This window comes from Scomber scombrus, chromosome 3, assembly GCF_963691925.1.
Source record: "Scomber scombrus chromosome 3, fScoSco1.1, whole genome shotgun sequence".
NCBI classification, from domain to species: domain Eukaryota; kingdom Metazoa; phylum Chordata; class Actinopteri; order Scombriformes; family Scombridae; genus Scomber; species Scomber scombrus.
Genome location: NC_084972.1, coordinates 26,878,786 through 26,903,051, shown reverse-complemented (window position 1 = coordinate 26,903,051; position 24,266 = coordinate 26,878,786). Strand labels below are relative to the sequence as shown.

Below are 24,266 nucleotides of genomic sequence, written 5' to 3'. Positions count from 1 at the left end.
TTTATTATTTCAAGTTAAAAAAGACAACGTTTGAGGTTCTGATGAGATTACAAGCAGATTATAACAAAGACTTCCACCTGGAAGTCTGCGGTGTGATTTGAACAAAAGAAATTCAAAGTAATGGGATTTTGTTGGACTCTACATAGAGACCACCCTAGTTAATTTGGTAAACAAGGAAGGTAAACATTAAATTACTTTTCTGCCCCCTTTTTTGGCAGCTCAACAACATACACAAAGGACTGAGTCAGATTTTTCTGTTCTTACTCGCCCACTTTCAAACAGCCTTTTGCTGCATTATGTCCCATTCCAAGATCGACTTTCACCCTACATCAAAAAGCAAAAGAAAGCCTTACAAAAAGGTTTGCAATGCAGAAAGTAAAGGTTTCTAGTGACCACTGGTTTAGGCAGTTTGGTTTACTGAAAACAAGTGCATGAATTATGTAAAGAGTTTATCTTCATGATAGAAAGTCACAGTGACATCAATACAGAAAATGGTTCAGGGACTCATCAGTTTGTAAAGCAGATCATTTGAGGGATTTTACAGAAAGGAATTTGCTGGACACCATTTTTCCCAAAATAAAAAAGCTTAAAAAATGTTATTGCCAACATGTCCTGCCAAGTCTCCGCTTTCTGAGAACTAATAAAAGCAAACATGGTTTTTATGTTCAGTCAGGCAAAAATGGTCAAGAAAAGAAAGGAAGCTCCTGTTATCTAACATATAAAGGAGGGATAAAGATAGAGATAAGCAGAGTGTGACTAAGATTGATCCATATGGGTCTGTTTAAATGTCATGTGTTATACATTTAAAAAAGCAAACACTGAACTTCAGATTTAAACGTAGCAAAACAGCGTGTTACAGATATTAGTCTTCGGTGGCCAATTACTGTTAGAGTTGCTCTCAGTCAGTCTGCCAAATTGAACAGAGTAGGTCGAGACACTTCAGTGACTTCTCCTCTGGAGTGAGCGTGGTGGGGACAGATGGACAGGAGATGCTGGAGTGGAGCTGGAGTCATCCCAGCCAGCTCAGTGTCAGTCCATCCGCTTCCATCCCTGGCTCTCGCTCAACTCAGCCGGACGTCCTGTTAGTCAGCCAATGGAGAGCACCCACCGCATCATGACCCCCGCATTAGGATCTGACATGGCTGTCTTCATTTAACCTTTACTTATACCAAGAAGTCTCACTGTGAAAACACCCTGTTTACTTGACTCCAGCCAAAAAAGACAGTTGTCTTTGAACTAAAGCCTTCTAGCGCTTGGCAGGATATCGTTAGAGAATTTAGATGCATTTCTCTGGTGGGGGTTGAATGATTAAAAAAAAAAGAAATTATCAGAAGAGTGTGAAGGGACTGCTAGCATGGTAATGTCGAGGACAAAGGGGGAGATAGAAAGGTGTTTTACAGCCACTAGGAGACAGATTGGAGAAGCTTCTGGTGAGACACAGAAAGGATTTAGGGTGATGTAGGTGTCTTAATTTATGGTCCATCCTCCTATGGAGGCAGTTTTATTACTCCATTAATGGACTTCGATGAAGCAACTGTGTATGTGAAGCCACTTTATCTACAATGCCTGTGTTACCTCCACTAAAGATGTGTCTTTATTTTGAGATTTAAAAAAGGTTGTTTTTTTTCTAAATAAGCACATTTTATACCCTGAATTACACAAAATAACATACATCACATAATAACTATGACAAGAAATCAGAAAGCACATCAACCATTCTTTGCCATGTGTCTAACTCATTCTTCCTTCAGTCCATCATGTATTTGAGGGACATTGTTTGTCCCCTGGAAATATCTACATAAAATATGCTAATGAAATTAAACAGGGAAGTGTGATGGTTGATGCTGCCTGGTTGTGAATCTCTAATGACTCTCTGCCATTCCTGGAAAAAGCCTGATTAATTTGGGAATGTCGGCCGCAGTGGAGAGTGATTAATTCCTCCTGGATTCAACCATTTAAACGAACACGACGGAGGGGAGACAAGAAAACAGGGAGCCCAAAATATGGATGCATAATTAATACATTTGGATCATTTAATTAGCCACCCAAACAGAGGGAAGGCACAGCTACACTGTGTCACTGCTTTGTTCAAGTAATAAGCCACAGTTAGTTCTCTTTTACAAAGAGACGAATATAATGAGCCCCCCTGTTAATAAGGGGAACATTGGACCATCTCTACTAAATATTGGGAGACAGTTTGAACAAATGATTACTTGTTTCTTTGATGTCTCATGTGTCTGACTAAGCAGAGATAGAGAGGGAAAACAAGCACATGTATTTCTAGGTTTTTAGTATAAGTATTTAATGATACCCTGAAATTGTTTTTTTCAATCTCAAAAGAATCAATAATCTTTTGAGTCTAAAAACAAATGTCTCTCTTTTCTCTTTCAGAATGATGTGAAGATTTCACTTTGGACGGACAAGACCGCACTTCAGCTCATCTTCTCCCTCCGGCTCCTTGCTGACACAAAATCTGAGGTGTTTTGTCTAAGCTCGGTATCTTTCTGAGCCCTGTGGGGATGGGAACGTGCTTGGATAAAGGATGGACTTACTGCGGCCTCACTAAAGGTCACGGTCCTCTAAAGGTCATGTCATGGCCCGTGGCACTTTGGCTATTGACTCTAATCTCTGTGAATCAAAAGACGACTGTTGGACAGACTCTGAACAACTTCCAATCAGAGAGGAGGGAGTGGTCGCTGAACCACCTGACTGTGCACCAGTCCACCGGGGCACTGTACGTCGGAGCTGTCAACCGAATCTACAAGTTGTCGGCTAACCTCACCCTCCTGGTGTCCCATGATACGGGGCCAGAATATGACAACAAAGCATGTTACCCTCCACTCATTGTACAGCCCTGCTCTGAGCCTCTAGCTTCTACCGACAACGTGAACAAACTGTTGCTCATCGACTACTCTCACAACCGGCTGCTGGCCTGTGGCAGCCTCTACCAGGGCGTCTGCAAGCTGATGAGGCTGGACGACTTGTTCATCCTCGTGGAGCCCACACATAAGAAAGAACACTACCTGTCAAGTGACAACCAGACAGGGACGATGTACGGGGTTGTTGTGAGCTCGCAGGGTCAGGATGCCACTCTGTATGTCGGCACGGCTGTTGGAGGGAAACAAGATTACTTCCCAACTATCTCTAGTCGCAAGCTGCCTCGTGATCCAGAATCCTCTGCCATGCTGGACTATGAGCTTCACACTGACTTTGTTTCATCGCTTATTAAAATCCCCTCGGACACACTAGCTCTCGTTCCACACTTTGACATCTACTACATCTACGGCTTCTCTAGTGGCAACTTCGTCTACTTCATGACGGTCCAGCCGGAGACACCGGAGAATGGGATGTCCACTAGTGGCTCCCCTGGTGACCTGTTTTACACCTCTCGCATCATTCGCCTCTGCAAAGGTGACAAGAAGTTTCACTCCTACGTGTCACTTCCTGTAGGGTGTGTTCACAGAGGCGAGGAGTACCGTCTGCTGCAGGCAGCTTACCTGTCCAAGGCTGGCAGGGTTCTGGCAAAGTCGCTGAACATCAGCGCCCAGGAGGATGTGCTCTTTGCCGTCTTCTCAAAGGGACAGAAGCAGTACCACGACCCTCCAGATCACTCCGCTCTCTGTGTCTTCACCATTCAAGATATCAACACGCGCATCAAGGAGCGGTTGCAGTCGTGCTACCAGGGAGAGGGAAACCTGGAGCTGCACTGGCTGCTGGGAAAGGACGTGCAGTGCACCAAGGCGGTAAGTGGACTGCAGAGAGAGACATGCAGATGGAGAATGATGTTCTCATCACCATCATTGGTTAATCTTCTGATTTTGCCTCATAGTATATTCACACCTAGGCCATCTAAACACATATGGTGGCAAGCAGCATTGATACAGATTTACTGAAACTTTGATTATTCCACAAATAGCTGATAGGCAGGCAGCCAGAGCTGTGCTGAAGACACCATTCAGGTTTTCAGGATCCCACAAGAGCAGAAGAGCTGGAGGAGATTAATTCCACATTGCTAATCAGAAGAGTTTTGTATGGAGCTTTGATTTCATTCAGGGGTTTGGGCACTGACCCCCGCCTTCTTCTCCTCCCCTTTCTCTCCCTCTCTCTCCTCATCTCCTTCCCTCTACTCTTGTCGCTGTCAGCAGTATTTGAACCCTCTGAGACCTGTTCTTGATCTTGAGAAAAAAAAGGGCTTTCTTGTAAATGTCCAAGTCTGTGCCTTTGTGAAAGCTATAATTCTGCATAATGAGTGGCTTTTATGGAAACAAGTTGAAAGCAAACCATGAAAACAATGATATTCATCACATCCATCACTCTGGTAGTTCCCAAAATGCACTTTGATTCCACCATGCTATCAAACAAATAAGATGTAATGTTCCTCATAAAACAACTGAGCGAGGAAAGAGATACATAATAATGCAATTAATTCTTACTGTGCAGTTAACCAAAGGGCTTTATATCTAAAATGGACTGGAAATTAAACACAGTGGTCAGTTGAGATGATCACAGTCAGTCCTGTAGAGATGTCAATAGAGACTGTGTTTCTGTGATTAATTACTTATTACTTATTAAAGATCAACAACAAGTCTAGCTAGAGATGCACAGATATGGATTTTTGAGGTCAATACTTACATTTCCTACGTGTTGCAATTTTAGACATGCCACTATTAAGATTATGTCATGAAAGAACCAAGATCGTTTTATTTTTTTGCTTTAGTGACACTTGTAAAATGTTAGGATCCTGGAAAAAAGTTATAAAAATGACAATTTCGCAATCTCCCTATCATACAAAACAAAACAAAGAGCCACACTAGTGACTCAAGACTGGCCCAGTGGTTACCATGAAAATGGTAACTTTCTTTTAGCAGGTATAATATTACCATCTTACTTTAGAGTGCTAGCATGCTAATTTTTGCGAATTAGAGATAAATACAAATTACACCAATTAGGCCGATGAAATTCAATTAGTTTTTCAGGTATTTGGTCATACATCAAAGGACAAATATTTGTGTCAATGAAGTTTGACCTGATGATTGCACTAGATGAAAAGTCAGGGATTTGACTACACTTCATCCTGTGGGAACCATTAATGTCTGAACCAAATGTCTTTGCAATCCATCCAATAGTTGTCAAGACATTTTACTTAAAATCACAAATGTCAACCTCACTGGTTGCACAACGGATCAGGGGATCACCAACGTCATTTGGAAACATCTCGAAACCATTAATGTCTGTACAAAAGCTTTGAGCCATCCATCTTGCAAATGATATTTCACTGAATAAGTGAAAACTTTGATCTGATGGTAGTATTACAGTAAAAGTCAGGGCATCACTAAAGTCATTATTGATTCTGTACAAAACGTTGTGGCTGGCAATCCATCCAATAGGTGCTGATGTGTTCAGTCTGGACCAAAGTGGTGGAACCAACGTTGCTATCCAAAGAGCTGCACTGCCAGTGTCGATAAAATTAATATTTTCTAATGCTCCCTTCAAGGGGTTTTAATAGATATGACATTAAAAATTCAGCAGCAAACAATTTTGCAGTCAATAGTAAAGAATTCAACTATTAAAACAAATGTAAATAAATGTTACATAATTAGAAAATATTTATAATCTGTATGTGTACAAGACTGAGGTTCAAAAGAGAGCAGATGAGAGCTCACTTAACAGGCAGAAAGAAACTGGCTCATTTTTATTTTATTCATTTCTTTAAAGACTGGAGGTCAGGTTTAAGCAGTCGGGCGGGGTGAGACGAAGCTTGTTTACTTTACGCTGAGTACACTTCGCTGATCATATTCAGTAAAGCTCAGGTACATAGCTTAGTGGAAGAAAAAGCACGGTAAGGGCTAATATGTGTATAAGAAGTAGCGGATGTGAAATAAGAAATTAGCTGCCCTAAAAAGGTAGATTTATATACTGAGTGACAGGCAATTAACAAAGGTTTGAGGTACATGTTAGTAGATGTAACAGGACTGCTTAGCATGCAGCTCTCTTTGATGCTTAATCAAAACCTGACATCTCTTGTGCTGTGTGTTTGTGTGATGTCAGATCAAGCAATCTAAAAATCACAGAAACGGGCGCAAAATACACAGCGCTCCTCGTGTTTGCCATCAGCAATTAGTCTGCTCCGCAAACTCACCCGCTCCGAGGCTTGTTGATAAACGCAGCAGCCTAAACCCTTTTGAAATAACCATTTTTAACCCTGAAAACTGTGCACTAATGCATGTTAGGCTTATCGGAAGTCAGTTTGATTTCTCCTCTTATATTTGCATATGTCTACAGTGATCTCAGTCATTTTTCTGGCTCCCACTTGCACTCGTCCCTCTCTCTCATTCCTTCCACCTCCCTCCTTATATCTGTCATTCTCACTCCTCCTTCCTTTCACTCTTTCCCCTTTCTCCATTCACCTCTTCTCATCTTTTATTCCTCGCAAAAACACCTCATTGCCTTCATACGCTTAATTATATCTTGATTTTCACCTCCATCTCTCCGTGCAGCCTGTTCCCATCGATGATCACTTCTGCGGCCTGGATATAAACCAGCCTCTGGGGGGTTCCCAGCTGGTGTCCGGTCGGACGGTGTTCACTGAGAGCAGGGACCGATTGACCTCCATCACCTCGTATGTCTACAACGGACACACTGTGGTCTTCCTGGGCACCAGGAATGGACGGCTGAAGAAGGTGAGAGCAGCAATACACTGACAGATGCTGGCAGGCATAACACACTGAATTCAGACACTCACAGATTAGCAGGTTGTTTTTGCTAACTCCCAAGAGGTGCAACCAGATCCACTTGATGACAAATCACATCACTTATCCACATTCAAAATACAACAATTTCTTCAGGTTGCTGTTAGTGCACTTGCAGTATATCTGCATCTTCTGACAGTTTTCTTCCTGTTTTTGAACATAACTGCAAAATAAAGTGTGCTATGAATACCTTTGAATCACTGTACACATCTCAGATTTGTTCAGTAATTCAAAATACTAGTGTGCTAATTGACAGCTATTTCCACTGATTAGAAATCAACCAATCAGATATTAGTATGTATGTTTAAGAATGGGAATGACATTTTCCTACAAAGCTAGTTATCTCTATACCTACAGTCATGAAAGAACAGCAAGATGAAATGGTGAGGATGACATCCACAATTAAGTTGTTGCAATTCCACGGGCAAAAATTACAAGTCTTAAATCAGCATATTTCTTTGATCAATGTGAAAAATGTTAACAGCTCCTAGCAACCGCTACCGCTGCTACACTCACTTCTTACTAATTGATTTGGGCAAAGCAAAACAACATAATCCCACCTCCTTTTAACACAATGTCAGGCTGAATTAATGTGTCTGTTAATGAGTCTAAAAAGTATCTGTTGCTCCTTCACTCTGAGGGACTGAAAACAAATCCAGATATTCAAACATTAAAAGTGTACTCTGGTGATATAGTATTGCACTTCCATAAAGTTTGGAGAATTGCAAGTGACAGATTAGAAGAGTGGGCACATTTGATGCAGCAGAGGTCTCAGATATCCGGACTTTTGGCTCCTAGTGGGGAATCAAGCTCCAAAAAAGCTGGATCTGCACTTAACATCATGCCACTTGATATCATCTTTTCATTACACGCTCTCTGTCTCATAAATGTTAATGTCTTTCAAACTCCAGGCCCACATTTAGTAAAGCAAGCTTTCTGCCAAAGCCATGATAACCCCGATGATATAATTGTGACATAATCTGAGTTAATTTATCAGACTTTAAGCTCCTGCAGACCCACAGATGACGTAATACAACTGTTTTACTGGTTGTGTAGTACCTTACTGATGACAAGTAAACTGGCAAAATTGGTGGAATACCAAATGTTTTACATACACAGGTTTCTGCTACCAAACTAAATGTAACATAATTCATCAGATGTCCATGAGAAATACACCACTAATGAAAATCACCCATTTTCTGTTTTTGTGTCTCACCACCCTGGCACATAATATAATAATGATCTTTAATCCATTAACACCAATTATTGCAATAATCTCCCCAATTAATGCTCTATTTAGCATAAATGGTTATGTTTAATGTATTGTGGCGATTATAATGGGACATTCTGCAGCTGAATAAAGGTGCAGTAATCACGCAGTCTTGCCTCAGTCTTTGTTCAGGAGCTCTAAGACAAAGACAAACAGATGTAAATCTCCATCGTAACTACTTGAGCCAGACAAACACATTTCTGTTTCTTTGTATTGATTGTAAGTAAAATGATGCAGCTCTGGTAGCCTACCTCTTGTTTCACACTGTCCTGCTGGACTCTGGTTTCAATGGCTTTTAGCGTTAAAAATGACTTAAAGGACCACTTCCAAGACTTTGAACCTGCTCTCTGTGTACTTGACATGCATTTTTACATGCTCAATTAAAATCATTAGACTTGTAAATGTGTCCCTAAATCTGTCACGGGATGAGGCACAAAATAATACGATATATCTTATTTTAAAGTTTAGGATAGATTGTGAAAGTCTTTTTTTAATCTCTTTTATATTTTATGGATTGGAAAATGGAGTCTAATTTATATTTTCCTTGTCTTAAAGTCTGAACTAGATTCCCTTTTGTTCAATTTGTAAGTTTGGTCCTCTTTGTTTGATGTATAAATTAATCCGGTTAAGAGATGGTTTGGATAATTTTTCAGCTGCTGCTCGGCCTGTGCTTGCTTCACCAGATGTAGACATTGGGAGTATGAAGGCTAAAGTTGAAAAGAATTAGTTTGTACAATGTGTTACCTGACCCTGTGTCTCAGGGCTTAAGTGCTTATAAATGCTCTAAAAAGCCTTGCTTAAAGGGGATATCAGTATTACGTATACCATTGCCTTGGATGATCGACATGACAGGCTTGAATCATAACCTGATGTTAATATTTATTTACCCAATTTATGTGGAATCATTTCATTTAAGCTCAGTGTAGAGAAATACACCTTCATGAACAACCACCTTACTGCACGTGGCTATGACGACACTGGCACTGTCAGTGGCAAAAACAAGCACTTTTAGTAGATGTATATTGACGGGGCGCCATTACCCCGTAGGAGTACGTTGCAGCCTGTTTCGTGGCTGCCGGCTGCGACTCTCGCTCAATACTGGACCAATTTCAAAAATGATTGTTCCCATTAGTCATTTAGACACAAAAAGATGGGAAAATAGAGTCCAGGTTGAAAAGTACTAAAGTTTCCCTTTTAATTGATTTTGTATCCAGCAACTATCCCACTGAGCTTTTGTGGATGTGCACACAGCTGTGGAGGTCTGATTTATACTATAGGAACGTATCATCCACTCAAATCTTCCCTACTGATTTTTTTCACCCTGTAATATCCCTTATATCAGACCCACAGACTTAAGATGACCTCTTTCTCAGAGGTTCATGAAGTTGATTTACCCCATTGTCAATCATATTTCATTTCAATACATACTGTAATGATTTATTATAATCACGTTTCTATAGGGCTCGTTCTTTGATCGAACTGGATTGACTTGGTAGCACCGCAGGCTCTATTACTGCACAGTCGTAACAACACGCAGCTGACTGAGGAAATGTGTGAGAGGAGAGGACTGTAGTGACATTAGCCTGGGGGCCTCAGTCTTATGAGGAGCAATCTGTCTGACACATACACAATACACACACACACACACACACACACACACACACACACACACACACACACACACACACACACACACACACACACACACACACACACACACACACGGCAAGTCCAGACGGCGAGCACAGATAGCATCACTGCAGCTCTTTCATTGGATGAGCCATCAGGGAAAAAAACAAGATAGCTTGGGTGAGACAGGGACAGAGAGGGAGAGAATAAAATGGAACTGAGACAGAAGAACAACAAAGGGAAGAAATAGAAGATACAGAGACAGAGGTAGAAAGACAAATATTTAATGAGAGAGAGAGAGAGAAAAAGAAGGATAAATTCAGAAAGAGAGACAAAGAAAAGCATGTGTTCAAGAAGTGAGCAATATAGGTTTGGGTGAGCAGAGTGAAAAAATACATCATTACCGCTTTAAGTGCTGAGTGTCTAAAGGCCGGAGTTTGTCATTATACTGACAGAACATACAGCCATGAGTCAGACTCCCAGGAGCCTCCGAGGAGCACGGGGTCACCTCTCCAATCCTATTCCATCACCCCCAAATGGACAGGCTGAGTGGAAATGGGGCATGACAATAAATGCCATCAGCAGATCACTCCGGCAGCAGGGCCTTTGCAAAGGTCAAGTCTGCTCCAGAAAGGATGTAACCAGGGTGAAAGGTCACAAGGCTAACCAACAGTCTCACCACCCAGGCTCCGTGCAGCATATGGATGTGTCCATCATCATCTCGTGATTAGGCTACTCATGTTTCACATATAACAGGACATTTCTATCATCGCCGTTTTGTTTCCTTAGATGGACAATTTTAGCCAAGCAATATGACCTGGTGGATAACTCTAGGCTAAATACAAAAGGGGCTTTTTACACTTTGCATGACATATGAGGTGAATCCAGGTAAAAGCCATTATCTCTCAGCGATCCTTATTTAAATGTGTTCCAGTCTCAAGGCAGGAGGCGTAGATAGATGCAACTTTCAGCAGCACTGATGGCACAGTTTCCGCTCGTTAGCAAAATGCTAGCGAGACCCAGTGAGGGCAAGATTAGCATTTCAGTCAGTACAGTCATGTCAAGATTTTAACCATTTATTTGAACAATAATGCAAATTTGAGTTTTTGTGGTGTGGCTCTGCTCGTAATGATCTGAAACAAATCTGAACAAGCCTTACAAAGAATGTCCCTGAGCTATCAAACCTTCCGGCAGCGGCTGAGATACAAAAACTTGAACATGAACACATATGGTAAGAAAATTCACATACCTGTAGCTGTACAGGCTCATTCAAGAGGCAGCTAGGGAGATGGAGAGAGTAGAAGCATGCAACGGAAATGACACCTGCTAGATGTGGTTGACGGAAAAGGATTTCTTCAACTTGCTTCAAGTTGTCTTAACTATCAGCTATCTACAGTGACATCTGAAACATGTAGGAAAAGATAGAGGCAGCCCAAGCTGACAAATCATAGCTCTTGTGGTATTTTGTGGATGTGTAGTAGCTTTTTTAAGGGGGCGAACACCAGCTGAGTGCCAATTTGTTTTAATGGGGCACCTAGTGATAGAGGACACATTCATTATAGTATTTGTATTTTGACTTGTACTGCCTTTTCCTTTCACAGCAGTAGGGCTTTTGATGGTGGACAGTATGGGTTTTTTTTATCTCTTCAATCAATATCATTAAGCTCACCCCAAAAACTATATGACTACAAACATGCTCTATATTCGCTTTTTGTATGCTGAACTGAAACAAACATTGTTTTTTCTCTTTGCTACTGAAGGCCAGCGTAAGTAAACAACAAACACGCTGTAGAATGACATTATACTTTAACTTACCCTGTAGCAGCTTCAAACACATAACAGGTGTTGGGTGGAATTGATTTTCTGAGGAAATGTTTCTGCAGAGCACAGTAATGTTCAGAAGGATTACAATGGCATACAGAGTAGAACAGGATGCTCCTCTGACATGCAGCGAATGTATTAAGGTCGGCTGTCAAGATGTTCCTAGTGTAACGTTTTGTGTGTTCGGTGTGTATTCCAGCTCTGAGAGATATCAAGGATGTCATAGCTACCCCAGAGGAACTTTAGCAAAATAAATGATAGGCCTTCCGCCGATCTGATCGGCTATATCGGATCAGCAGATATTTTGCATTTTATGCAATTTGCGAGATCGGCTGTAATGTCTTAATTCGCTGATCCGATCAATGTCGTCATTGTTGTGTTGAAACATTTTGCAGATGCTCCCGTTACATAGATTACAGATGGCTTGTGTTTTATCTGTCTCATTTACTCCAAAGAAGTTCCACACCACCGACATATTGAATCCGACAGCTAGTTTTGAGCCCTGTCACGATGTGACGGACAATAACGTTTTTTGAATCTTGAATCATTAGCTGTCGGATTCAAACAAACATGTCGGTGGTGTGGGACTTCTTCGGAGTAAATGAGACAGATAAAACACAAGCTATTTGCAATCTGGGCAACACTGAAGTACTTCGTGGGGGAGCATCTTCAAAATGTTTCAACACCACAAATTTAATCAGGCACCTGGATAAGGAACACAAGGAAGAGCATGCAAGCAAGTTTAAGAAACGGAGCGTGGACAAAGAAAAACGAACACCAAAACGGATGCTAAAGCAAACTGTAAATTAACAAGTTTTTTAAATACACATATTGCTCCCTCATGTGATCGGATCGCTGATCGGTTTAGTTAAACTCACTAATCAGTGATCCTGATAAAAATCCTGATTGTGTAAAGCCTAATAAATGATATGATTAAACAATTTAATGTGTGCCAGAAGACTTCATCTTAAGGAGACAATACTCTTGACAGGATGGGAGGGTTGGAGTCTGGCAGCACATTATATCAGTGGCCGCAGAAACTTAGCAGCAGTATTTTCCCCAAGAAATGTTAGAAAATGTTAAGCTCAAGCCAAATAAAGCCTTAGCCAAATCACTCGTGTGCAAATAGTGGATTCATTATAGCTTATTGAGAGTTGACGGAGTAGGGAAATTCTCCAGTGCATGGCTAAATGACTTGAACTTTTCAAAGTCACAGTTTCTATGAGGGAGGGAGGCAGGAAGGGGGAGATATAGTGATTGAAATCATTAGAATAGGGTATCAGAGGTGGGGATGGCAGAAAAGGTGTGTTTGAGGCTAAATTGAAAGGATTTTCATTACTGCATGAACAGAGTTGGACCTGAGGGTAAAAGTCTTCAGAGCGGATCACCATTAGATGACTCAGTGCAGCTGAAGAAGTAAATGGTATTAAGAGAAGCAATTTTGTGATAACACGGGAAGGTGTCCATCTTTCCGCCTTTCCTAACTGCAGTTTTATTTAGAGAGACTCCATCTCTCTCTCCAGCTCGCTTTGTCCCATCCTCACTCTCTTACTCTTTCTTTTCTTTCTCCTGCTCGGTCACACAAATAGAAAACATACGAGAGAACTGTGACTGCATTGCGGTCAGGAAAATGAAGACCATACGGGTGCCATGAATTGTTCCACTGTCCCCCTCCCACTGCTTTTGTTGGTGGGCCATGGGAACCTGACAAACAATGGGAATGATCGGAGGGACGGGGGCAGAACGGAGGAGGACAGGAAACAGAGAACAGGAAACCATGTCCTCAAGGAGAGAGAAAAGAAGTGAACACATAGAGACTGAGAGGAGACTGTGGTCAAGTTGTACAAAATGTGGTATGAAGACTTGGAAGTTCGCCATGCAGCTGAAGGTTGGGGTGAACTGAAAAATCCTGCTGCTGAATCTGGGAGGCTTTTAACAATAACCCTAAAAAACACACTTGCATGAACACACACACACACACACACACACACACACACACACACACACACACACACACACACACACACACACACACACACACACACACACACACACACACACACACACACACACACACACACATCATGACCTCTCTTCCAACCCAGTTGGTAATCGTGTTTAGGGTATGGGCACTTGCCAACATACAGCGTATCCAGTGGCTGTAATCAATACTCCCCTCTTTGTGACTGTAGTTAATGTGATGGCTGAATGATTAGTCCTGCCCTGTAATACACATCTCCACCTCCGTGACCCCTCCTCCCCCGTACACTCTTCGTTTTCATTAGCAACCGCAGCTCAGCTCTACCCTGAGTTTCATCTCATTAGCATTCACAGTGCGATGATGGATATATGGGCTAATCAATGCCCGCTCTTCTCGGCTGTCATCCACGATCGGACCATATGCACAGCCACTCAACCTTAAAGGTGGCCAGTTGTCTGGCCCTTATGTCGCTGCATGCCCTGTGTCACAATATTGAGTCAAGCCTGAGAGCATCGACTGTGAATTCTGCGCCAAAATCTGTCTTGATTACAGTCTGTGTGCATCTTTAGATCTAGTCTAGCGTGTTTTTTTTCAGTCTGGGCCATTTCTCCTGTAGAGAAATGGGAGATTTATGTGAGGTTTCCTGCCAAGTCTTAACTTCTATACACTTGGTGGTTTTATATGAAAAACAATGTTTTAGTGCAAGTCAGATGTTGCAGTATTCCAGCATAATGTCTCATAAAGAAGAGGAAAAGGAGATGTTTGTTGTAGAGCAAACGAATCAACCTCCTCGTGTCAAGTTCAAAGCAAGTTGGATGAACTGATCTTCAGGGACAGACGAAACCTGGTCAGAGTGGCAGATTGGGAGTGATTGGCTGAACAGATTGTTCCTTGCTTCCTGGGTCATCATCCATATGTTTAGGTTAGCTGGGTGAATTTTCAGGCCACAGACTGGCTGGCCACATATGGACACACTTTTTTGGGTCTGAATAGCCATCACCACATAAACATAGTAATCATCTATTTAGTATGGTTTCCCAATCTGACGGCAAAAAACAGGGGTCCAGGGATATTTACATGTATACTTCCTCTCAGCATGAATCAAATCATCACCTGAAATGAATCACAGACGCAGTCCCATATGTAAATACTCACGGGGGAGAGACATTTGGGGAGGAAATTTTGCTCATGCAAAGTCTGGCAGCTTTACAACCGATGCAGCCCTGTTCAAGCCAAGTGACATCTTAGAAGTAGGGTTTTTTTTTTGTTTCCTTTGGCTCTCAACGGAAGAGAGCAGCTGAGCGTTTAAGATGCAAACCCAGTCATGAGAAAGGGAGGTTGTTTTCATTAAGAGCACATGGGCTCAGGTTGCATATCTGTTTGTGGAAGCCATACTAAGCTGAGTTGTTTATATCCATTGCAGGTTCTGCAAGGGACTTTCAGCAGCAAAGAAGGATATTGCTGTTATTGGCTTAAATATTATTCATGGGTTAAATATATATCCTTGTCAGCTGTGAGGCACTGGGAAGGGAGAATGAAATGAGAAACTCACTGAGGTCATATGAACACGTGGTATTAATGGCAAGTCATTTCTGTTCTCCTGTTACATGACTCAGACCACACAGGGGGAATCCTCTAAAAACTTAGAAAGGTGCTTACTGAGTTTTGTGAGAAATGTGTAGCTTTGATCTTGACCTTGAAACAATGTAGTTCTAACTACCTAAAAGCCTAAACTTTTTGGACTGGTGCGTGTTTTGTGTGTGTTCCTGATATGCCACAATTCATGATAATATTTCTTGATTAAAAACAGTGATCACACACAGTGATTCACGAGTACAAACTTAACAAAAGCCAACAAAAACAGTAGATGCTCACTCAGTGTGTATGTGAATGTTTGTGTATCTTTGTTTGTATGCCTGTATGTGTACGTGTGCATCGTGTGCAAGTTTGTGTGTCACTTTCTACAAGCAGGCTCATTATAAAACCAATTAAACCCGCCTTACTCTCATTATGGAGCTGTGAGGCTTACGGAGAGATTGAGGACCTGTTGTGCTCCCAAAGGGCCTCTGCCTGGTCAAATGATAAAACACCTTTTAAATCCGCTGAAATCAAACACCACGGATAGGTCAGCAAGGGTCAGTATTTGCCTGAGCTCATCCTGGACCTTTTGGCTCTCTGTCAACTTCATCAAACCCAACAACACTTGGCACAGTATTGGTCCTTCTTTCTACAATTGTTTTGGGTTTTTTTTCTTCAAATACATGGTTTCACCGCAGAAATGCTTACATGCTCTGGTTTCAATCTGTGCTATTTATGAAATGAGGAGTGTGGGAAAAAAATAATGTAAACTGGCTCCATTACTGCGTGGGATTGTGGTACACGAAAGAAGGAACAGGACAAGGAGGAGGAAGAGTATGAACAAGAGAAGATAGGGCAAGCTGAAGGTTAGGACGAACTGAAAAATGCTGCAGCTGAAACTGGAAGGCTTTTACCAATAACCCAACAAGACACACATGCATGAACACACACACACACACACACACACACACACACACACACACACACACACACACACACACACACACACACACACACACACACACACACACACACACACACACACACACACAAATATTTCTCTCCCCCGCTCTTGGCTGGTGGAGCTGATGGTTAGAGAGGCACAGCTGCCTGGAAGGTGGAGGCATGATTGATTGATGAAGTTTTGGTGCCCAGGGGATCCAATCATGTAATCAGTTTGTATTGATTGACTGTCCCCATTGAGAGACTGCTGAGGCTCTGCCACCATGTGTGCAACTACTGTAGCCTGGCACGCATTCAAATTTGATTTGGGTTGTGAGGTTGCCTAAGTCCACGTGTCAGGATGCATGCAGGGAAGACTGGCATAATCGCACTGCAGACGTTTTGCAACACTTTGCCACAATTCTCTGCTCCAAATCATCGTTATCTGTCATTTATTTCAATTATTATGTTCGAGAAATTTAATCAGCTTTACTGTAACTGCATCACATGGTTAATGATCCTAATCTCCCAGGAGTTTAAATAGGGCTTCAACCTGGGTTTGCATAGCTAATGAGGATTTTTTTCACTTCAGCTATCATGCTTAATTCAGACTCTCTCTGATTTCACATTTCTGACTTGTATTTCAAGTGTCAAGTTATCATTACTGTATGATGCAATTCACATCATCCCTGCATCAGTGGTGAAAGCTCTGTCTTTATGAGTGCACATAAAAGGTATTTTTGTGAAATGAAAAAATGTAAGAAGCTCTGCCTATTTTGTTGTAGTGCAGAACATATTGAAAAAGGGTTATGTAATAGTAGATAAACAAGAAGTTTTGTATTGTTTGGATTGCAGATTGATGCAAAACTTAAAAGACTTTCATTATGTTGTGCGTACTAAAGGGTAGTTATATCTTTGTCTAACGGCTTACTCGCTATTTTACATCTTTACAAGCATTTTCAAGTCCTCACACGGCTGCCTTCTGACAGCTCCAGCATCCGTAAGCCACTTATTACAAAGACAGACCTGCTTATTTGTTTGCTTCACTGCAACAACACATCTTGTTTGTAGACAGAGGTGCAAGAAGACAATTGAAAAAAACCCTCACCAGTGGGCATCTGTTCTCCATGCTTGCATTTAATGAGCCCCAAAAGATTGCTGTCTGAAAGTCATTCCAAAGTCAAATTAAAGCTGAGCTCAGTGAACACGTCTCAAACCTCAACTGCGTCATGACTATAACTCCAGCGGTGGATTTGGGTCAAAAGTCGCACTGGTCGATTGGACTACTGAATGAGTAGCAGCAGATCCATCTTTCCTCTCCCCTTTCCTAGTCTTAGTCTTTATTTACAATGAATGTACTTTGTCTTGTTAGAATAATGCAGAGAAGTACAGAGCGACAACACACTACCACAAGTCAAGAAGCTTTTAGTCACACAGACCTGCATCACAGCATTATGCAAAACATTGTAAAACGCATAAGGAAAACACATAAACTGATTAACTGTGAACAAAACTGAACTAATTTGGGGGACTTTAAAAGAATAGTCAGACATTTGGGTAATACCTTTAGCCTATGCTGTCTGAGTGATAGAGAGAGACATTTCATAGCTGTGTGAGCCAGTATTTAGCAGCTTTTTTAAGGCTAATTTTAGCTTAAAACAGAGACAACAGCTCCTATCTGAAAGCTGTCTCTAACATGTAAACAGGATAATTTTGGAGTAGATGTAGTGTATTATTCCTCTTTTGGTGATATATAGTTAGCAGTTGTCCTCCAGCTGTAACTGTTGTTGCCAAGTTAGGCTAAACAGGTCTTACATATCTACAAATAGAGTAAATAGAATTAAAATATCTTTTAATGTAAGTCACTTTGTCTAAGACAGCAAATCTTGTCCCTATCATGTCTTACCGCTGTACCTTGCCATCACACAACCCTTTTCTTTGGCACTACATTTGCTCAACCATAAAATGTCTGTATTCCTATGCATGCTGCGCACTGTATTACGCTGCCGATCAGCTGTTTGGGTCAGAAAGTGCTGTTGCGAGATCAGACGGTTGATCTGCAGTTTAATACAGCGAACGGCATGAGTAGGAATACAGACATTTTATGGTTGAGAAAATGTAGTGCCAAAGGAAAGGGTTGTCTGATGGCAAGGTAAAGCGGTGAAGATTCTCTAAATATAGCGTGCACTTAAACTGACATTGATTTTTTTAGGAGGGTCTTTTTCAGGTGGCTAAAATACATTTTGTTGATGGCCCCATCCACAAAAGTATATTTCTTAGCTTTCTAGCTGGTACTCCTGCCTGCCTCTCCAAACTGGGGGTGTGCAGACCCCCCTCTACTGTAGGCAATACATTGACGGATAAGTACCACGTACAACCCCACTTCAAAACAATCCAAACTATCCCTTTAACTTTCTTTTACAGTTGTTTCTGCTTCTAAAAATGTGTACGATACGTTTCAATTAATAATCAATCTTTTCATTTACTTTCTAAGGGCTTCTTTATCATACATAAATGAACAGGCTGTTCTCTGTGTTATTTTGAATAAGCAGCTTCTGTTCATAAGATAATATTCTTATTCATTGCAATAGTTTATTTACAGCTGATTAGTGTTCATCAGATACAGTAGGTGTATTTGTCAACATAGAACAGAATGTAAATGGCTTTTACAAAAGGACATTTTGTGCAGATGGTGTTCCTAGAAAAATGTTTTTGACTAATAATGTGAATAGACTTTTCATGGCCTTTGCTTCACAATGTGAAATTAACAGAAAATTGTCCCTGAGCTCACAAACCTCTGACATACACAGTGTTCAATGAACATGAACATGTATTCTAAAATGTTCAAAATTCATACAACTGAATGTTAATCATAGTAGGTGGCTAGGGAGGTGGAGGGAGTTAAATATCTGAAAGCAGGCAGCAGCGAGGATGTCAGGAGGTCAGCGTGGTCATATGAAATGTTTATATGGACAGCGTGTTGAGAGAGATAAGAGGTGGACATTTGTAACTGGAGGGTGTATGAGACATGTAACTATAAAATGACTTCCCTGCCTGAGCTCCAACAGTTTTCTAACAATTTGATTCAAGAAAATGTACCAAATGCCATAAAAAGATGGTCATCAGACTGAAAACAAAGCCCGTTTTCTGATTTCTTACAATTGAAAGTGTATTTTCTCATAATCTTTTTGAAGGACCCATTTACAGATACAAAGGAAGCGTACAAAGCATACCATATACCGTAGAGGACAGATGACAATCTACGAATGTACAGTAACCATCCAGTCACTGTGTCCTGCAGCGCGGCATTCACTGACTCTTTGTCTCTGCAGATCAGGGTGGACGGTCCTCTGGAGGAAGGAGTGCTGTACGAGACAGTGACTGTGATGAAGGATAGCAGCCCCATCCTCCGGGACATGGCCTTCTCCCTGGACAGGAACTCTCTCTATGTCATGTCTGGCAATCAGGTGAGGAAACACCCTCGTTTTGCTGCTGCTGTCAAGAGAAAGGCTTAGCGGCTGGGTGATGTAGCGAGTAGCAAACCGTCCTTCAGCTGGACTCCCTCAGCCTTGCGGGTTCAAACCCCTTTGACAGCAAGAGTTCGCCATGTTAACACGTCCTTGAGCGAGATGCTGTATGCGTAGCATGAAATTCAGAAGTTTACTTGAAATGAATGTGATTATTTAAGCCATACGGTCCATTAAAAGTGTCAAAACAGTCAGAAAAATATTATTTACATGCTTGTTTAGGTTCAAAACTAATTAGAAATTCTTATTTAGTGAGGAATCTAATTTAATTTAGAAGGATATGGAAAAAGAAATAAGTTGAGCGTTGTCTGAACAGATCACAGCATTACATTTAGCATTACTAAAGTGTATAATCTGGGAGTTGATAGTAAGACAGTTTAGAATCAAAAGTTTAATTTATGTTAATGTTAAATTAATGCAATTTATTTAGAGTCCTAGCAGATGATTATGACTTATCCCCAATTCAATGTGGCAATTCGCAAACATTCACCATGTGTGTGTGTACAGTGGGGATTGTTAAATATGCAGGCTGTGCGTAAGGGGATGGACCACTGTTCTAATTACTTATCCATGCAAATCGACTTACAGTGCATGTATCTTTTGTACGCGGCGCACACACACACACACACACACACACACACACACACACACACACACACACACACACACACATAGAAAACCATTAGCGGCTTTTTCTGTGTGGCAGTATCCCCCCTCATCTGTTCCTCACTTGGCCCTGCATGATCACACAGGCGAGCAGTTGTTGTTGTTGTTGTTGGACAATATTCTCTGCACTCATTGAAGATAAGAGTGAACAGTGGTAATCACTTTCAACTCCCATCAAGTGATTATTTTGGCACGGCTGCATGGCACTGTGAAATGGGATTAGGTTTCATTGCGGCCAAAAAAAAAAAAAAAAAAAAAAAAAGCCCCTATCAGTGCTCTCACTTGTCTTCTGACTGCTGGAATGTATTGAGCCAGAGTCACACGACAGAGAGGAAAAGGGCACTGGGACAATTGCAGTTGTGTCAGTTATTTCAGAGAAGCTCCAAACTATTTTCTCTTTTGAAAAACAGACCGAAACCTATAAAAGCGTGAGGTTTAAGAAAACAAGCGATGTCATTTGAGGAGCAAGGGAGAATAGAGACAGTATTGTGTAGGGCACCGTCTTCTAAAAGGCAACTCTTCCTTCTGTGTGATAGACTGGAAGAGACAGGACATCACTTATTGATGAGCTCTGGTCGTTCAAGGAGAGACACATGCTTCCTTCAAGGAGAGAGCCAGCTACTGTCTTCAGTCCGCTTCCAGGGACAAATACTAATGGAGCAAAAACTAAACCTAGTTTGGCCAGGCCTTTTCTCTCAATATTAGAAAAACTTTGGCTTTGTAGCCCTCAGGAGCTCGGAGCAGCTCCCGTCTCTCTCTCTCTCTTCGTCTTTGCTCAGCTTTCCCCTTCAGACTTTCCCGTAGCTCGGTTAAGGAATCCCCCAGGGAGAGGGCTTCACTCACAGATTTCCCACATTTCCAGTAGATCCCAGAGATGAGCGATTTAAGGATTCCTGGGAGCCAAACAATACAGGAATGATGTGGAATGAGGAGCGAGGCACAGACAGATTTGGCTGAGCTCAGCCGACCCTTGTGGAATAACAATGAGCCTCTCTGTCTCCTGCCGAGTGAAACACGCAGGGTTAGCATGATGATGAAGAGTGAGGAGAGAGAAGAGAGAATCAGTGTGTGTGTGTGTGGATATATGTGTTTGTGTGGCAGTTTTCACACCAAAACATTATTTGGGAACCATTATTGATATAAAAAAAAAAAATCTTCACAGCAGTTAATCTTTTTTCTTACTGTGTGCCTTTAGTTTGATCATTTCTAAAAATAGAAATTCTCAGTATCCAAACACACAATACCATCACTGAACGTCACTTGTCGGTCTGTGAAATGATGGCTAAGGCTTTAAACCTTAGACAAGGGGGAAAATGCTGCAGGGTTTTTCCAGGGCAATCTCTCAAAGTGCCACTCTATAAAATGTAAAATGTAAAAAGTGCTTGAAATCTCGCCCACCCACTTCTTTGTTTCTCTCCACCTCTGTCTGTCTGTCTGCCTTCCCTCCCTTTCATGTATGTGAGTACTGTGTACTGAACAGCAGTGGTTCCCAACCGTTTTTGTCTGACGTACCCCCACAACTCTATCAGATGAGCTCAAGTATCGCTCCAACAACATCCGTCATGTTAAGAATGTGCTTATTTGAATGAATTTTTAATTGGATATTAATTAACAATATTAATTATATAAAAGCAGATATTACAAAAATGTTTTCATACATGACAGTCATCCTGGAGTTATGGATGTTAATCTCTATTCTTTTTTGGGTTGGTTCAATCAATTTTGTACTCGTATTACTGCCACTTGGCGTGGCACAAACTGGAACCATTTATCAGGACTTTGAGCTGCACATCAATTAAAAAAAAAAGAAGTCTGCTCTCAGTTGTAGGAGACGATTTTCAGGAGTTAATGTACAGTTGACTCAGGTTGGTAGGAGATGTGTCCCAGCAGCAACTACCACAGCTTGAGGCTAAAGCCAATGTGAAAGTACCTTAAAGTGCAATGCTGCCAGCAGCCACTGATTTTGATTCAAAATTTCAACTTCTTTAAAATACTAAGTCAATCAATTTTTTAAAAATGTGTCATTATAAGTCAAGGCAAGTGAGCTGGCTCATTTTGGAAATTATTGCTGCAGTAATAGGATTTGAAGACTTATCTTAGCTTTGATGTCTGCCATGTGGGCGTTGATTGACAGCTGTGATTGACAGTTGGACTACTGTCGCCATATTTCAGTCAGTTTAATGTTACTTGATTACCTGCAATTTAGTTAAAGTAGTTCATTTTTACCAAAGAGGGTACTGTTCAGTGTTCCCAATAAGCTAACCTTCCCTTTGGTCCACACTCCCCATTTGTAAGGTCTTAGCTCTGAACGGACAAGATGGTGAGAATCACTTCCATACAGCATGTGTGCTGAACAAGCTATGTGACGGTGGTTATATAACATGACAGGAGTATGGATATTAACTTAAAACTGGAAACACTATCTACAAACTGAATTATGAACTTTATGGCAATACAGTCAGTGCTGCTTACAGTGATAAAATTGAGGAACTGATTTCTAAAATGCCACATAATGATTTTGTGCAGTAGCGAGACAAAACAGAAAGAAAGCCCATACAAAGAGGAATTTAAAATAGACAGCAAACTGTTTTATGTGATCTACTCTGTAGAAATGTTAATGTTTATTCATTATTATTGGTATCACTTACGTTTCATTTGAATTCTTTTATGAGTTTCTATTCAAACTTTTATTTCAAATTGTGATTTTCTTGTTTCAGAACATTACTCCTCAGTTCTTTCTCAGGCAGCAGAATTTAATTAGGCCTGGAAGCAAAATACAAATGGGAATAATAAAGTTGTGGTATAACAATTTGTGGAAACAAAAGATTCATTTCCTGCCATGCTGTGCCCTAAAAATACAAAATGCTGTATATGACCTGAAATAGCCATCATGTGATACTAACAGTCATGTGACCGCTGTGGATTTCCCCGAGCCAGACAGAGGATATAGGATGACAGCAGCGCAGCGGTCTAAAAGCCTGTATGCTCATCTGACGGTGTTTGTAAAGTTGTAGTAAATCCGGATGAAAGTGTTATAACGATAGCGAACTGGTAAAATGATAAGATCAAGCATTAGTGTAAGGGCATCCCAGATGTTGTACAAAGATACAGATTTTGTAATTCCCAAAGCTGGAAAAGTATGTGATCATCCTCCATGATGCAATGATGAAAAAACAGACAGACTGAAAATTGCCTCTAGAATGGAGGATTTTCATTGGTTTTCTGCATTTCCGTTATCAGTTACTCCTGAAATTATCTCAGAGCGGAGAAGGCAAACAAATGCTTCATGAGAAATACTAAATACTGTGTCTGAGCATTTACAGTACATTGAACATGAACTGAGTGTAAAGGCTCAATTGATGGATGACAAAGAATGTAAAAAAAATAATTGTAAGGGTAAATAACATAAAAACCATACAATCTAACTGAGAAATAGAGAGACCGATGCTAATTCACATCCTGAGCTGTTATCATCTTAAGACCTTGTGAAAATAAAACCTAAGGTCATGTCTTTTAATCTTATTTGGATTCAACACAGTGTTGCTCCTGCTCAGGTCAGTTCCACTAAACAAATCAACCTTGATGTGCAGCGCGAGCTTCAAATTTGATTCTTAGCTGGGCAGCAGGAAGCAGAAGATCCAGCTTTTCCCTTGTAAAGGTCACGCTGCCTAACGGCCGCAAACCAACTTTGTTAGTTTAGATGAGCTCCAGTCCACAACAATTCATGGATTATTCCTACTGCGTCACATATGGACTTAGAGCCCTCGCCCCTCCTGCACTACAAAATCATTTTGCTAATGGAATGCACCGAATGGGCTCTGAACTGCAGGAAAAAAAGAGAGAAAGTTATTTTGTAGGGAGCAGTAGATAATCCATTTTGCCAACACAGACCTGAGAGAGCACCCACTCATGCTATCAAGAGCACCGGAGACACTCTAATCCATAATCCACTCTTCATTTGTGATTGCTTACATCAGGAAATTGCTTGCATCATACGTCCAGACCTAGAATAATAAAGTATAAAATAGGCAAGCTCAGGCTGCAGCTCCAACCTGGTTTTGTATGCAGGGGTGATGCTGGCCACGCGACAGCAGTGGCTCTCA

At 41.2% G+C, this 24,266-nt stretch overlaps 1 protein-coding gene across 1 annotated transcript in view; it reads left to right on the top strand.

Annotated features, from left to right (window-relative positions):
• Positions 1–2,519: 2,519 nt before the first annotated feature.
• Positions 2,520–24,266, top strand: part of LOC134003834 (plexin-A2-like) — a 61,756-nt gene continuing 40,009 nt past the window's right edge. Inside the window, exons 1-3 of the mRNA XM_062443189.1 lie at positions 2,520–3,743; positions 6,498–6,680; positions 19,303–19,437. Of these exons, the coding sequence (XP_062299173.1) occupies positions 2,520–3,743; positions 6,498–6,680; positions 19,303–19,437 (1,542 nt within the window). The remainder of the gene's footprint in view (positions 3,744–6,497; positions 6,681–19,302; positions 19,438–24,266) is intronic.